Source organism: Ovis aries, chromosome 1 (assembly GCF_016772045.2).
Source record: "Ovis aries strain OAR_USU_Benz2616 breed Rambouillet chromosome 1, ARS-UI_Ramb_v3.0, whole genome shotgun sequence".
NCBI lineage: Eukaryota > Metazoa > Chordata > Mammalia > Artiodactyla > Bovidae > Ovis > Ovis aries.
The window spans coordinates 204,997,120-205,015,112 of NC_056054.1; the positions used below are offsets into that span (position 1 = coordinate 204,997,120).

General features: G+C 36.1%; 1 protein-coding gene across 5 annotated transcripts in view; it reads right to left on the minus strand.

Moving 5' to 3' along the window:
- Positions 1-17,993, minus strand: part of ATP11B (ATPase phospholipid transporting 11B (putative)) — a 111,782-nt gene that overhangs the window by 77,830 nt on the left and 15,959 nt on the right. For 4 of the 5 annotated variants that reach the window (XM_015092532.4, XM_042234015.2, XM_060405038.1 and 1 more), the window contains exons 2-4: positions 11,239-11,355; positions 3,185-3,274; positions 1,450-1,530 (exon numbers count right to left, since the gene is read on the minus strand). In XM_015092532.4, the coding sequence (XP_014948018.2) occupies positions 1,450-1,530; positions 3,185-3,274; positions 11,239-11,355 (288 nt within the window). Of the gene's footprint in view, positions 1-1,449; positions 1,531-1,768; positions 1,912-3,184; positions 3,275-11,238; positions 11,357-17,993 lie in introns of those variants that run through there. The other variant, XM_015092535.4, reaches the window with a different exon arrangement.

A 17,993-nucleotide genomic window follows, 5' to 3' on the forward strand; every position in this document is an offset into this window, starting at 1 on the left:
TGTTATGTGTGTGTGTCTGGAGTTCAGAGCATAGTTTCAGGATACATGTAAATTTAGACCCACTAGACTTGATGAAATCACCAAAGAAGAACTTACATTATAGAAAAGAAGTCCAAGGGACAAATATTTGTTACTCTGATGCAATAAATGACATCTACAAAACCAAATGAATATGTAATTGTATTAAGTGATCTGGATGCTTACTGACTGACATAAATCCTAGTTTCCAACAGGCAATGAATAAAGGGAAATCAAACTTACAGCAGTAGCATGCTATTCAGACACATTAGATTAACTGTTAATTTATAGACTTCCCTTGCCTTTATCAAATAAGTAATAAATAAACTACATCTCAGAATTATAAAATGTTTGCCAATTTTGTTTCTATGTCAGTTTAAACCTTATCCCTCAGTCTTACAAAATGAAAACTTATCAAACTGGCATATGAAAATTTAAATTAACTCTTTAAAAGGAAGGGAGCAGTTCTGAACAGTTGAGCTTCTGCCAAGATATTTTGAGAAGTGGCAGCTATATAAACATGATGCTTCTAGGGATTTTTTAAATTTCTTGTCATGTTTATCCAATAATACTGTTTTTCTGTACCTAGATGTTAATATCAAATCAGATCTAGTTGAAGCTATTCCCTTAGAGTACAACTTTACATAAAAATCAATTTCACAGAGAAAGCTGTAAAAAGTAGGAAAGCACTATACAATTTTTATTCAAAATTTTTAATTCAATTGTATAGAAGTACAGGCTTTACTCCTAAACATATCCCCTTCCTTTCAATTATATATCCTTTAAATACTACCAAACTCTACAAAGATGATTATAACAATCTGTTTCACACATAACTTCGTTTGTACACACAAAATGCTTGCTTTTGGATACTTCTTAGGTATGTTAAAGGAAAAACATACTTTAATCATTGTAATCATCCCATCAGTCACCAAGTACCTGATAAGCGTGGCTTACCTCAGTTTAATTTTTACCATTTGCAGAATCAAACAAATTTGCTCTCTTTCTTTTTATAATTTATTTTTTTGGCTGTACTAGGTCTTTCACTGCTGTGCAGGTTCTTCTCTAGCTGCAGGAGCAGGGACTGCTCTCTAGTGCATGGGCTTCTCCCTGCAGTGACCTCTCCTATTGCAGGGCACAAGCTCTAGGGCACTCAGGCTTCAGTAGCTGTTGATTCCTGGGCTCTAGGGCACAGGCTTAGAATTTGTGATACACAGGCTTACTTGCCCCATGGCATGTGGGACCTTCCTGGATCAGGGACTGACCCCATGTCTCCTGATTTGGCAGGTGGATTCTTTGTCTCTGAGCCACTAGGAAAGCCCTAAATTTGCTTTCTTATGAAAATTACTTTTGCAACAATAAATCTCACTTTGGAGGAGAAAACTTCTGAATGACTTCGGAAGAAAGCAAGCAACAGAAAATATTTCATACCTGCTTTATGGCAGTAACTGTTATTACAAAGAACAATGGAAGTCCACTGGTAACTGGACTGGTAGGTGTATCAATCATAAGCTGCATTAAAAAAGAAAGAATGCAGAGTATTATATTTTATATTGTACATATCACCATTAACATCTAGAATCTTATAATTATTGGGAAATCTGAAAACATACAAAATATGTATCATAGTTCAGATGAAAAAGTAACTTGAGAGAGATTATGCAGTGAATGTAGTTTACTTCACGGTTTCACAAGTACACTTTGTTAGCTATTATATGGGGTTAGTAGACTATCTAAATCTATTGCATACCCACAAATATTGCTAGAGTGGACTCAGTTTCTCTGCTTTCTTAACACATAGAGTACTTAAGGTCTTCCTCAGTATTTGTCTTGGAGGGGAGCTACAGCTATTCAGAATTTCAATTCACATTTCTTTGCCCATCCAGAGAAATGCTAAAAAAAAAAAAATCTGTCAATTTTTATTCTGGGATCCAGAATAAACTCACACTGGAGAGAAAACAAGAAATGGGACTAGGGGTTTCTTTCTACAAGTGATTTTGTTACAGCTAGTAGAGCCAGAGGGGTACAACTTGGAAAACAAACAATGCTGCAATTATCCGAATCATACGCAACAGATGTTTCAATAAACTACTTTCGAAGAAATATGTGCAGCAATTATATCTGGTTATTTAGAACATGGGTCTAATAATTTATTAATATTGGTTTACTCTGGTTAGGCCAGTTAAGTTTGTTCTATTCCACAGACAGGCTGAATTCCTGATCTTAGGCAGTAATTTCACAAATGCAAGTTACTTGTATGCAATAAGTGTAAATTTCTCATTTTTTCTGACCAAACAAGCTGATGGTCTATTGATTAAAAAACAAACAAACAAAAAAAACCAGAAGTTCCTTTTCCGCTCACAAAGGGAAGCAATTCAAGAAAAGCTTCCTCAAGCTTTAAGGTGACTACTTCACAAGTTTTTTTTCTTTTGAAGGTCCAGGTTCTATGAAGAGAAGAGTTCAGAGTTTATAAAAAAAAAATTCAGTGCCGCACTGAAAGAGACTGCTAACGTATCATCAGAAAAGAAAAACCTCTTTGAAGCAAAATGACAATCACTAATTCTAAATCTTGGTTTATACTCAAGTTTCATACTGTTCTCTGGGAAAAAAAGCACAATGTGAAAAACTAAAAACTAAAGAGCTTACAATGAATATAGATTTAAGTTAAGAAAACGGCCTCCTGGATAAAAATCTATATTCATGGAGATTCTTAGAAATTTTAATAAAAAACTTTAAAAATAAAAGTAAAATCTGTAAATTAAAAAAAAAGAAAAGCCAAAGGAAGATTAATTTTGTACAAAGATGGTTCCGCAGGCAGAAATGTGCCAAAAACAAGTGCTGTATATTAAAAGCCAAAGTATTTATTTTCTGAGGCAGAACATTTGAAAGGATGATGCCGTTTTCTTGGCTTTAATTATGATTATCAGCACTATAACACATAGTGATAAAACAAAATACAACCGATCTTAAAATTCACTGGCTATTTTTCAGACACCTAGATGTGATTACATTACTGTATTCACTGAATACAATGGGGAAACTCTGCAGATAAAAAAATGGGTCCCATAGTCATATGGTTTAGAATGCAATGTTAACTTTTCCTTGAAGATACATGTTTAGCATTCATGTCTAACAACTTAACGATTTATGGAGTGATAAAGCTTACCTGAACCAAAAATATAATAAGAAAATAAAAGTTTGCCACTCTTCTGAATTGTTCAAATAAATTTTTTGGAACAAAATTCCACACAGTATACTAAAAAAAAAAAAAAAAAAAACAAAAAGATAAGTTAATATTTTAAATAATATGTATTATATACAAATATTAAGAAAACTTGTACACATCAGATATACCAAGCCCTTACACAAATTCATGTAACTTGATAGTACAAAAACTTGGTTTTTAGAGTTTCAGGGCTTTTATTCTACCTTTTACCTTTTACTATTTATTGGCAATTTTAGTATAACTTTAAAAGAGAGATAAAGGAACCTATCAATTTTGCTAGTAAATTCCTAGTTTTTTAGAAGTTGGAGATGGAAGATCTAAAATACTATTTTAATAATTTATTTGGATTTTGATTACAAAAAACTAAACCTGATGTTGAAAGATGAATTAAGGGACTTCCTTGGCGGTCCAGTGGCTAATACTTCACGTTTTCAATGCAAGAGATCTGTGTTCGATTTCTGGTCAGGGAATTAGAACCTATATGCTGCAACCAAGAGTTCATGTGCCACAACTAGGACCCGGGGCAGCCAAATCAGTAAATTTAAAGATGAATTAAGAGTTGATAAAAATGCTAACACTGGATTCAGTTTACTTTATAAATATTTTCTTTAGGTTTCCTCAGAAACAAAGGAGACAGTACGCCTCGTTAAGCATGGGATATGAAATGTGAAAAAGATTAAAAATTACTTTAGTTAAGTGATCACTGGTATAACCATGAAGAAAATCTCATAAAGGATGTGAAAATCCGTCACAATGTCTATTTTACAGTGAGACAGTAGAGTATAATGGTTATAAACATTGATGGTAAAAGGTTAACAACTGCTGTGATCTAAATCCTAATTCATGGTCATCAAAGGACCTTGGATCTTATCTCTTTGTATCTCATTCTATGTTCTATAAAATGAGGACAGTTATGACAATCATACTGTATAGGTTGTTACAAAGATTAAATGAGCTGATATATTTATATAGTGCTAAGGACAGAACCTAGCTCATACTAATCACTGTGTGTCTGTTGCTGTATTATTAATCAGTTTATAAGTCTATAATGTTACATTATGGGGTCAGGGTAACACCATATAAATTTTACTTGTGCCACTCACTACACACAACACAATTATGAATAAAACAGGGAAACACTTTACAGTATTGTTACTTTACCCAATGTCCATTCACCTAGCAGAATATAAGATCCCCTGGGCTAGGAACATTGTTTATTTACTGCTCTATCTTCAGCACTTACACTATAGCACACAGATATCAAAATGCTAGCAGAATAAATAAATAGGCAAACAAATAAACACTGATGGAAAAAAATTTCCATAACTCTCTTGGTGTCAGGTAATAAATGAAGCCTTACTGGTTATTGACTAATTCAAGATTTTCTGTGGTACAATGGAAGATGGTTCTAATTTCTGAATTTCTGTAGGTCAGAAATTCACTTCTTATTCAATTTTTTCTGGCCATGCTGTATGGCTTATAGGATCTTGGTTTCCCAACCAGGGGTTGAACCTTTGTTCTTGGCAGTGAAAGTGAGAAGTCCTAACTACTGGACTGTCAGGGAATTCCCTTAATCAGTTTTTTGAGACCTAAAACATTCACATATGAACAATTTTATAAATATGTCTAGGTTCCCAGAAGAGCCCACGAAAGCCTATTTGACTCAAGGGTGTATAAAGAATAGGACAATACCTAACAGCCTTTCTCAGGTGAATTATATTTTTAGTCCTAATCTGGGATACCCAACATTTTCCTGTGGTCGTAGTGTCACCAGCGGTTCTAGAATCTGAGATTGGGAACCATGTTCAAGACTCTAGAGAAAAGAGAGGCATATACTTCCTGGAACCAAAAGAGGTCATTGGTACATGAGACAATTAATTCTGGGTCAAACCACTGCCAGCTGATCTTAACTGGAGTAAAAAGACAGTTGTCCCTACAAGGGTCATAGTATTCCCACACAACTTTCTTAGTCACCAGATCAACTGTATAAAACTTTATAAGAACTTGACAATGTTCTAAGTTTACATTAATCTATTTGAATCATAATAGTGATAATACATTTTATCTCTCAGAATTTTGAAAAGAGCAACTATATAAGTTGGCAATAAGAAAGTTAATTAATTTCAGGATGTTTCCTTTGGCTAGCTCAATAATACAATGGAAAAACTGAGAAGAAACAAAAACTTCTCATGAGCTAGCTTATAAATGTTGGGTATTGTTGTTTTCAGGCAAACATTAGTAGATTGAGTCTAAATTCTGTGCTGGTCCTGTCATACACAGAGGAGGCACTCAAGTAGAATAATGTTTAAACACATGAAAATCTTCTAAGGAAGATAATAATTCATTATGCTTTAAAATTATTTTAATTATTATGCAATAGCAGTCAAGAAAAATGAACTAGAAGCATATCTTCTCTACAGTTACCTACATGACTTTATCACTGCCCTTCTAAGGTCTGACATTAGTAAGAAAATGAAACCATGGTTATAAAATTAAATCTTTTGGAAGGAAATTTAAATTTAAATTCATAAATCTACTATATAGTGAATTAAATTGAACAAAGGCATATTTTCCATCTACAATGTGCAAGGCACTTACATAATAAGAGAAACAAAGATAACAAGTTTAAATAGAGAAGATTAAGAACGATACTTATATCAATAGCTATATTCCAAGATAAAGTAAAAGAAGGAATACACAAAGAATTCAACAAGAAAAATTTAATGAAGGAGGTCACATTCAACATGGGCTTCAAGAGAGGAACACTCACAAGCTGAAAATAGGGGGCACACAGAGGGAGAACATTTCAGGAAGGAAGGAAAGAATGAACAAAGGCAGAGAGCAGGGAAATTCATCATGGCTTTGTGGAATAGAAGATAATGCAGTCTGAAAAGAGTCTAGGGAAATAATAGAGTAGAAAGGTAGTAAAAGGGAACATTGAGAAGCCAGGCTCAACTATGGTCAAAAAGAAAAAAACAAAAACAGACACTACCTATATAAATATCTGTGCTTCCCTGATGGCTCAATGGTAAAGAATCTGCTTGCCACTGCAGGAGATGCAGATTCAATCCCTGGGTCCAGAAGATCCCCTGGAGGAGAGCATGGCAACCCATTCCAGTATTCTTGCCTGGGAAATCCCATGGCAGAGAAGCCTGGCGGGCTATAGTCCATAGGGTTGCAAAGAATTGGACACAACTGACCATGCACACACACATATAAATATCTACATTCTTGAAATATGGTTAAAAAACATGAAATCTACATTCTCTGCAAAAATATACAACCTATATTCTTAAAAATTGAGGTTATCAAAACAAAATCATAGCAAAGGCAAGGTGGTAGGAAAGTTAAACACGAGTTTATGGAATAGCAGGTAATCTGGTTTGGAAGTTTATAAAAGCAGTAGTGGAATAATAATAGAGGAGTGATAAGAAAGACAGTCTTCAGGTATGTGAAGAAAGGCAACATTTATTTAAAAGTCTACATTTCTGAAACCTGGTCAAAAACACTAAACCTAATACTACTACATTTGACTGAATATCAAAACATTCATATGAAGATATTTAATCTCAAAAGTTTTCCAGGAAACTCAGTTTCAAGTATCAGCAGACTGCAAACTCCTCAGTTCAGTTGCTCAGTCCTGTCTGAATCTTTGTGACGCTATGGACTGCAGCACGCCAGGCCTCCCTGTCCATCACCAACTTGCAGAGTTCACTCAAACTCATGTCCACTGAGTCAGTGATGCCATCCAGCCATCTCATCCTCTGTCGTCCCCTTCCCCCCTACCCCTGCCACTTTCAATCTTTCCCAGCATCAGGGTCTTTTCAAATGAGTCAGTTCTTCCCATCAGGTGGCCAAAGTATTGGAGTTTCAGCTTCAACATCAGTCCTTCCAATGAATATTCAGGACTGATTTCCTTTAGGATGGACTGGTTGGATCTCCTTGCAGTCCAAGGGACTCTCAAGAGTCTTCTCCAACACCACAGTCCAAAAGCATCAATTCTTTGGCACTCAGCTTTCTTTACAGTCCAACTCTCACATTCATAAACGACTACTGAAAAAACCATAGTCTCGACTAGACAATTACTTGGTTGGCAAAGTAATGTCTCTGCTTCTTAATATGCTGTCTAGGTTGGTCCTAACTTTTCTTACAAGGAGTAAGCACCTTTTAATTTCATGGCTGCAATCACCATCTGCAGTGATTCTGGAGCCCAAAAAATAAAGTCTGCCACTGTTTCCCCATCTATTTGCCATGAAGTGATGGGATCGGATGCCATGATGTTAGTGCTCTGCGTGTTGAGCTTTAAGCCAACTTTTCCACTCTCCTCTTTCACTTTCATCAAGAGGCTCTTTAGTTCTTCTTCACTTTCTGCCATAAGGGTGGTATCATCTGCATATCTGAGGTTATTGATATTTCTCCCGGCAATCTTGATTCCAGCTTGTGCTTCTCCCAGTTCAGTGTTTCTCATGATGTACTCTGCATATAAGTTAAGTAAGCAGGGTGACAATATACAGCCTTGATGTACTCCTTTTCCTATTTGGAACCAGTCTATTGTTCCAGGTCCAGTTCTAACTGTTGCTTCTTGACCTGTGTACAGATATCTCAAGAGGCACATCAGGTTGGCTTGTATTCCCATCTCTTTAAAAAGTTTCCACAGTTTATTGTAATCCACACAGTCAAAGGCTTTGGCATAGTCAATAAAGCAGAAATAGATGCTTTTCTGGAACTCTCTTGCTTTTTTGGTGATCCAACAGGTGTTGGCAATTTGATCTCTAGTTCCTCTGCCTTTTCTAAAACCAGCTTGAACATCTGGAAGTTCATGGCACAAGTATTGTTGAAGCCTGACTTGGAGAATTTTGAGCATCACTTTGCTAGCATGTGAGATGAGTGCAACTTTGCGGTAGTATGAGCATTCTTTGGCATTGCTTCTCTCTGGGACTGGAATGAAAACTGACCTTTTCCAGTCCTGCGGCAACTGCTGAGTTCTCCAAATTTGCTGCCATATTGAGTGCAGCACTTTCACAGCATTATCTTTTAGGATTTGATAGTAGCTCAACTGGAATTCTATCACCTCCACTAGCTTTGTTCATAGTGATGCTTCCTAAGGCCCACTTGACTTCACACTCCAGGATGTCTGGCTCTAGGTGAGTGATCACACCATCGTGATTATCTGGGTTGTGAAGAACTTTTTGTACAGTTCTTCTGTGTATTCTTGCCACCTATTCTTAATATCTTCTGCTTCTGTTAGGTCCATACCATTTCTGTCCTTTATTGTTCCCATCTTTGCATGAAATGGTCCCTTGGTATCTCTAATGTTGTTGAAGAGATCTCTAGTCTTTCCCATTCTATTGTTTTCCTCTATTTCTTTGCACTGATCACTGAGGAAGGTTTTCTTATCTCTCCTTGCTATTCTTGGGAACTCTGCATTCAAATGGGTATCTTTCCTTTTCTCCTTTGCTTTCACTTCCGTTCTCTTCACAGCTATTTGTAAGGCCTCCTCAGAGAGCCATTTTGCTTTTTTGCATTTCTTTTTCTTGGGGATGGTCTTGACCCCTGCCTCCTGTACAATGTCCCAAACTTTCGGTTCATAGTTCATCAGGCATTCTATCTATCAGATCTAGTCCCTTATCTATTTCTCACTTCCACTGTATAATTGTTAGGTATTTCATTTAGGTCATACCTGAATGGTCTAGTGGTTTTCCCTACTTTCTTCAAGTGAACTTTGAAAAGTTCACTTTGCCTTCCTAGCAGGCAACCTTTTGAACTCCTAGCAGATAAGACAATTTAAGTGAACTCCTAGCAGATAAGACAATTTAAGTGAACTCCCAGCAGATAAGAATTATGAAAACTACATTAAAACAAACTATTTAAAATCTTGGAACATGTCCAAAATATAGACAGAAACATGAAGAGAGTTTAACTTTAAAAAAATTACAAATGAAGGTGTATGAATTATAAGCAACAGCTTCTTAGCCTGGAGATACTATCCAACTCACATAGCTATGGCAGTCAAAGAGCAGGGAAAACTACTCCCTTATCAACAAAATACGACAAAGATTTAGAGCTCAAGACTAGAAAAGCAACTGGAAACTTAAGGGGAAAATACTAGCAGTGAAACCCTCTAAGGAAAATGACCCAAATTCAGAATATAAACTATCCAAACCTATGGTGACAACTAAAATGTGCACTAAAAAGGAAATGAACACAGATTCTGACACTTGCAGCAACAAAGATCGAGCTCAAGAGTACTGTGTTAAGTGAAATGAAATCAGACTCAAGACTCCTACTGTATGCATTGTTTATATGACATTCTACAAAAGACAAAATTATAGCTACAGAAAGCAGATCAGTTGCTATTGTTGGAGGTGAAGAGAAGGGAGAATGGCCACTAACTTTTTGGAGTGACAAATGTATTCTGTATCTTAATGATGGTGGTCATATGCTATACATTTGTCAAAATTCATCAAATTAGTAAATTTTATTGTATATAAATTATACCTAGTGTTTAAAAAAATTTTTTTCAAGAAGGACTTTTATTTCTTCCATCACTTACTAAGAACTATGTCATTAATCTAAAGCTCCTCTATTATCCTGACTTCCCTGGTAGCCCAGATGGTAAAGAATTGGCCTGCAATGCAGGAGACTTGGGTTTGATCCCTGGGTGGGGAAGATCCCCTGGAAAAGGAAATGGCAACCCACTCCAGCATTTTTGCCTAGGAAATTCCATGGACAGAGGAGCTTGGCAGGCTATAGTCCGTGGGCTCACAGAGTGGACATGACTGAGTGACTAAAAAAACACACATGCTCAAAGATGCCTTTGAACTGTGGTGTTGGAGGACTCCTGAGAGTCCCTTGAACAGCAAGGAGATCAAGCCAGTCAATCTTAAGGGAAATAAACCCTGTTGATTTGGAAGGGCTGATGCTGAAGCTGAAACTCCAGTATTTTGGTCATCTGATGTGAACAGCTGGCTCATTGGAAAAGTCCCTGATGCTGGGAAAGATTGAGGGCAGAAGGCAAAGAGGGTGTCAGAGGATGAGATAGATGGATGGCATCACCAATGCAATGGACATGAACTTGGGCAAACTTCGGGAGATGGTGAGACAGAGAGGCCTAGAGTGCTGCACTCCATGGGTGGTGAACAGTCAGACCCAACTGGGTGACTGAACAAGAACAATGCTTAAAGAACTTTACCCTCAGTTTCTGACTCACATCCTTTATAACTGCTCTGTCCAATAGGGTAGCCACTAGTCACATGTGGCTACTGACAATTTAAAATAAATTAAAATTAGAAATTAACTTCCTCAATTACATATTGTATTTCAAGGCCTAAACAGCTCTATGTGGCTAATGGTTATCATATTAGACAGCAAGGAAAACATATCCATCATGACAGATGACAGCATTATTCTATAATCTTCAGCTTCAAAACAGACTAAGACAGCTTCAAAATGCCACAGGAAAAAAATGAAACAAGAATGAGTAGGTTCTTTTGTACTATAAAATGTTTATAGAAGAATGATAAAATTGGAGGAAGTTAGGCTTTAAAGTCACACAGAACTGAGTTCAAACTCCTAACTCATCCCTGGGTAAACTATTTTCCAGCACTTCAGTTGGAGAAACTGATATAAAATGAGTATAACAACACTCATTAAACATATATTAAAGTTGTTTTAAGGATTAAATAATACAAGTACCTAATATAGTGCCTGGCATATGGTATAAATGTAAGTTCCTTAGTTTAATTGCTTCCTTACTTTCCTTAGTTTAATTCCTTCCTTAGTTTAAATTAAGGGTACCTTTTGGAATGTTGGCTATCTGACATTAGGAACGAGCAACTCTTTTTATTTTACAGTTTACAATTTTGGTTAAGATACATCTAACCACCATTTCCCTGAATTTTTAAGGATATAAATGTATACTACACAAACAAATCACTTTTTAAAGCAAAACAGTACATAACCACAGTTTTAATAATAGAAGTGTTAATTCTTACCTTAGATGAAATGATCCGGTTATCTATAAATTTCTGAGGTGTATAATGGCCATACTGAGGAAACCTGTTGGCTATGTAAATAGTTCTTGTGTCACTTTGATGGGGTGGGTCAAAACCCTAAGGCAAAGCAAAAGAAAAATAATTGTCAGCAAAGTTAGTTGTCATGATTCTTTACTGGTGGTACTTTTTAATTGATCATATTATACCTATTACTTGCCTTGAACTTCATATAGGGTTAATCTATTTAAGCCATTTCTTTTCTTTCAAAGTAAGTGAAAGTTGCTCAGTCATGTCCGACTCTCTGCGACCCCATGGACTATACAGTCCATGGAATTCTCCAGGCCAGAATACTGGAGTGGGTAGTCTTTCCCTTCTCCAGGGGATTTTTCCAACCCAGGGATCAAACCCAGGTCTCCTGAATTGCAGGATTTTTTACCAGCTGGGCCAACAGGGAAGCCCCTTTCAAAGTAAACAGGTACATTTTCTTTAGATATAAACTAACTAGGTAATAACCTCTGGTATTCAAAAATAGTCCATTCTTTGCCAGAGATGCAACCACAAGAATAATCATACAGATCTACAGAAGTTCGTGAAGGCTTCTTTCCTTCTCTTTCATTCCTGGGGTTTCTTGCTTTTCTCTTTTCCTAGTTTTTTTCTGATTCCTAGTCAGTGATGTGGAAGCTCAGCATAGCTAAGGCCTAGTCAACACCTACTATGTCTGGTGACAAAGGCTTACATTTTATTTTACACCCAGATCAACTTGGTTTCAAAGAGCTTTGTTCCCAGAGAACTTTTACAAGCATTTCTTCATGCTAGTTACATTATCAATTCACTCTCTCACATGTGGATGTATGAATATGTTACAATTCTGGCTCAAATTTAGAAGACATTCAATTAAGGTACGTTTAGTAATCATCTACAGTGGAAAGGTTTGCCTTGACAAGAATAGTGATACTTCATTTCTACAATATTGCACTCTTTTTCCAAAGTGGCAAGTAAATCTTTTTATTTTTTAAAAATTTAGTTTTTGAGGATAATTGCTTTACAGAATTTTGTTGTTTCTGTCAAACCTCAATACAAATCAGCCACAGGCATACATATGTCCCCTCCCTTTTGAAACTACCTCCCATCTCCCTTCCCATCCCACCCCTCTAGGTTGCTACAGAGCCCCTGTCTGAGTTCCCTGAGACATACGGCAAATTCCCATTAGCTATCTATTCTACATATGGTAATGTAAGTTTTCATGTTATTGTCTCCATATATCTCACCCTCTTCTCCTGTCTCCCCATGTCCATAAGTCTGGCCTGTTTCTCCACTGACGCCCTGCAAATAAATTTTTTGGTACCATCTTTCTAGATTCTGAATATATGTGTTAGTATATGATATTTATCTCTCTCTGACTTACTTTATCCTGAATAATAGGCTCCAGGTTCGTCCACCTCTTTAGAACAGACTCAAATGCATTCCTTTTTATGGCTGAGTAATATTTTACTGTGTATATGTACAACAACTTATTTATCCATTCATCTACTGATGAACATCTAGGCTGCTTCCATGTTCTAGCTATTGTAAATAGTGCTGCAATGAACAATGGGACACATGTGTCTTTCTCAATTTTGGCTTCCTCAGGATATATGCCTATGAGTGGGACTGCTGGGTTATATGGTGGTTTTATTCCTAGATTTTTAAGGGATCTCCATACCATCCTTCCATAGTAGCTGTTATCAATTTACATCCCCACCAATAGTGCAAGATGGTTGCCTTTTCTCCACACCCTCTTCAGCATTTATTGTTTGGGGACTTTTTGATGAGGGCCATTGCGACTGGTGTGAGGTGAAATCTCATTGTAGCTTTGATTTGCATTTCTCTACTAATGAGTGATACCGGGCATCTTTTCATGTGTTTGTTAGCCATCTGTATGTCTTCTTTGAAGAAATGTCTGTTTAGGTCTTTTTCCCACTTTTTGATTGGGCTGTTTGTTTTTCTGGTATTGAGTTGTATGAGCTGCTTGTGTATTTTGGAAATTACTCCTTTGTCAGTTGTTTCATTTGCTATTATTTTTTCCCATTCTGAGGACTGTGTTTCACCTTGCTTATAGTTTCTTTTGCTGCGCAAAAGCTTTTAAGTTTAATCAGGTCCCACTTGTTTACTTTTGTTTTTATTTCCATTACTCTAGGAGGTGGGTTATAGAGGATCTTGGTTTGATTTATGTCATCGAGTGTTCTGCCTATGTCTTCCTCTAAGAGTTTTATAGTTTCTGGTCTTACACTTAGGTCTTTATTCCATTTTGATTTTATCTTTGTGTATGGTGTTAGGAAGTGTTCTAATTTCATTCTTTTACATGTAGCTGTCTAGTTTCCCCAGCACGACTTGTTGAAGAGGCTCTCTTTGCCCCATTGTATATTCTTGCCTCCTTTGTCAAAAATAAGGTACCCAGAGGTGCATGGGTTTATTTCTGGGTTTTCTATCTTGTTCCATTGGTCTATATTTCCGTTTTTGCAGAATGGCAAGTAAATCTTCAAAACTTCTTTGACTGGGGAACCCTTGACAGGTTGAAGTGAAAGTCAGTCATGTCCAACTCTTTGTAACCCCATGGACTGTAGCCCACCAGGCTCCTCTGTCCATGGAGTTTTTCAGGCAAGAATACTGGAGTGGGTTGCCATTTTCTTCTCTAGGGATCTTCCCAACCCAGAGATCAAACCCAGGTCTCCTAGCATTGCAGGCAGTCTTTACTGTCTGAGCCATAGTGAAGCACTCACAGGTTGAAAGCAATCACCAAATGCAAGACCTTTTTTGGTTCTAACAGCAATGATTCAAATCTTCTTAGATTTACATGTTTTTCATGATGGTCAAGGGTTATTTACTAGTATTATGACGTTATTAAGAGACCAGTTACACTTGGTATTCATAAACTACAATGATCCACTTTTATAAATTAAGTGCTCTTAAGCTAGTAATCTACTAAGTAATGTGGCTGCCTTTCCATGCTTGGCATCCCTGTAAAATTTCCACTAAGTACAGACATACATAGGATAGTGGAGATTCCCATATTACCTAGAGGAATATTTTGTTTAGCACATTAGAATATTAGCAGTGCTATGTTTGGGTTTCAATGGCTGTTGTTCATGTTTTTAAACAATTTACTTTGTGATCTTAGAAACAGCGAGCACACAATGGTGCAAATTAAATGTATTTGTATGCACCATTAAGAAATGAAGTTTTATTTTATCTGTTATGCTATTTAAAGTGATGACCACACTTTGTGGATGTGAATGTGCCATTATGTATCTGATTTCAAAATCAGTTTAAGGATAAAATGTGGCACGTATTTATTTTCCTCATTAATTTTCTTTTAAACATTTCGTAATTGTGCCCTATAATAATTCTTGGGAGAAAAAGGCAGGTTTCAAAATCAGAGTTGGAACTCAGTAGTCTATCTGGAATATCATAATCATTTAAAAGATGTATACCATTTATTCAATCAACAACTATCTACTGAGTTTAAGCACTACGTTAAGCCATGAAAGATAATATGATTTATTAAATATGCAAGCAAATCATAATATGCTCCAACAGAATAAACAGATGAACAAACAGTCTGAATGCTACTGCTGTAGTCTATGACTGTTTCTCAAAGAGGGCCCACCAGAAGTTTGTCTATACAGTACATAAGACAAGAAGAGACACACACAGGTAACTGAAGCACTAGACTCCATGGGACATACTTATTCTGTATCCACTCTGTAATCATGTTAACCTAAACCCTAAGTTATACACCATGCATGTAAAGCTTCTGAGATAAAAGAAAAAAGAGCAAATCTGAGCAAACTGATATAAAGATATAAATCTTTAAGATGTCAAGACAACTGAGACTGAGAACCACGGATACAAAATTCTTTTTGCTAAATCCCAACATTATTACTGTGTACATCTAAAGTTACACAAAAAACAAAGAAACCAAGACCTTATCCCAAAATATATTATGACATTAGTACTACAACCTCTCATGTTTCATAGTATGAATATACTATATATAAATGCATGTACTTTACAGGAAGCAAATGCTCATCATTCTCCATCCCTCTCTACTGAACAAACCAGTGAACACACACAAATGCTGGAACTCCTGAGATTTCTACAATTACTTCAAGAAGATATATTGAAATGTTTCAAAAATCAGTTTTAAACTGAATTTTTTAAATTCAGTTCACCATCCAGGAAATCATATAAGATGACAATACCAAAAGGAAAATAACGTTAGCACATCTTTCCTTATTCCCAAAGATGCTGTAACACCCACTTGAGCATTCTGAATTGTTTTTCCAGTGATTAATTCAAATGACCTTATCCAATCTTGTTATAATCAATAGCATGTATATACATGTGGGTGTATTTTTTTTACACACACCAAATAGTTAGATTTTGTATTTGCGACTATAGTATAAGGATAGCTAAGCGTTCCTCATGGAAATTAAATCTGTAACTTCAATACGTGAAGTTACATCTTCTCTGCCACAAATTCAAGTAGCCATGAACTAAATAAAAAAATAAATAAATAAAACTGTCCAAAAATTACAAAGGCGACAGAGCAGGGTCCGTGTCTCTGAAATTGTATGCAAATTTGCGTATATATGCATTAAAAATTTTTTTTAAATTCTGGCCGCACTGCAGGATCTCAGTTCCCTGACCAGGGGATTCGACCTGGTTCACAGCAGTGAATGTGCAGAATCCTAACCACTAGACCACCAGGGAACAAGTATTTTTCTGATGACACAACAGTTTTCAACAGATTTTGATGACATAAAGAAAGCTAGAACAACTTTAAGGTCTTGTTTTTATACTGAGCTACCCACCTCAGTATTCCATATTTTAAAAATGACACAGAGGATCTCTATTTCAATAACACCTCTACTTTCTTTAACAGAAATCAAAACAAATACCTTTTATCAGAATTAATTCTATAACTATACTGTTAGTGTGAAATTCAAGCATAGTTTCATACTATTTCTAGCAAGCATTATCAGCAATTCTATGGTACTGCACAATCTGAACTCCCTAATCACTAGGTTAAGGCCACACATCAGGGTCCAGAAGCCTCTGGCATATTACACTTTCTGTTGTCCACCCAGACTATCCACTCACACCCTGAATCAAGGATGGCTTGCTCCTTTCTTCTCCGACTTCATCTTGTCCTGAGTAAAGGAATTGAGATACAGTAATGCTATTCTAGCCATCCTGATTTTTGCACCTGCTAAAAAGTAGAGTACCAGTTGACTCTTGAACAACTCAGCAGTTAGGGGAGCTGACCCTCCATGCAGTCAAAACTCTGAGTATAACTTCAGAATTGGCCTTCTGCAGGCTCGGAATCAGCCCTACAGTACTGTAGTATTTACTGTTGAAAAATCCACATATAAGGGGATGTGCACAGTTCAAACCCGTGTTGTTCAAGAGTCAACTGTATAGGATTTTGGAAGCACACAAATTTAATTTTTATTTAAAAATTAAAACTCACATATTCTAAGAAAGTATGAAATTAAAAACCTCTTTTTGTCTGGATTTGTGAGCATATGTAAAAACCACAAGTATTTTTTTTTAAGTGGATGAATATTTAAGATGGGAAAAAAAGCCCCACAATGGCATTCAAGGAAAAAACGGAAAACACATGGGATTGATTTGAAAGAGATTTCTTTTGTAACAGCAAACTCATGAAGTCTAGAAAAACCAAACCAGAAAACAGCTTATAATTTTTAGAAGCTGGTCTTTGGCAAAAAGAAGTACTTGGAAATGAATCATAACATATTTTCATACCAAATATACCAACCTCTGTACTATTCTTAAAAATCTCAAAAATTTTATAAAAAATACAAGCATTACAAATAAGAGCTAAGAAAAAACTAAAACTATAGTCCTGTAATTAAATGTCACACTTCCTTAATAAAACTAAGAGAACAATTTTAGAGCTTAGTGATCAAATCTATATATGTAATCATTCTTATATGTGATCTATCTCCTCCAAAACACAAAGAAAAAGCTACAAAACAAATAAAAAACCCATGAAAAATAACATAAATAAAAAAGCTTCAGAATCAAAACTTCAATGGCACTGTTATTAAAAGAAATGATCAAAAGCTTTATTTCAGTCACACACTTGTATGACAGAAAGTGATTTCTATTGCCTACATGTTCCAATGTAACGATGCTTCTGGGGAAGAATGATTTAATGTATTTCACCAAATCTACAAAATTAATAGTGAATTACTGTTTCCTGGATATGGACTTTAAATAAAAAACATCTATGTTGTGTTGTGCTCAGTTGCTCAGTAGTATCCACCTCTTCCGAATCCACGGACTGCAGCCAACCAGGTTTCTCTGTTCATGGGATTTCCCGGGCAAGAATACTGAAGCGTGTTGCCATTTTCTTCTCCAGGGGATCTTTCTAACTCAGGGATCGAATCTGTGTCTCCTGCATTGGCAGTCGGATTCTTTACCACTGAGCCACCTGGGAAGCCCCAAATACATCTATATGAAGGTATTATAATTTTACACTGTTAACAGCCCAAAGCAAGGCGAGAGGAAATAACTTAAAAAGTCTATGATGTAAACACAATAATTTAATTTCAACTTTTTGAATCATGTTACGTAATTTTCATTTTAGGATTTAAGGTAGTCTGCCATCTATCAGACCAGTCTGGGCTTCCAAGAACTGCTCCTACTGCAGAGGTAGGTTGGAACTAGCTTTCCAGCTACAGGATTCA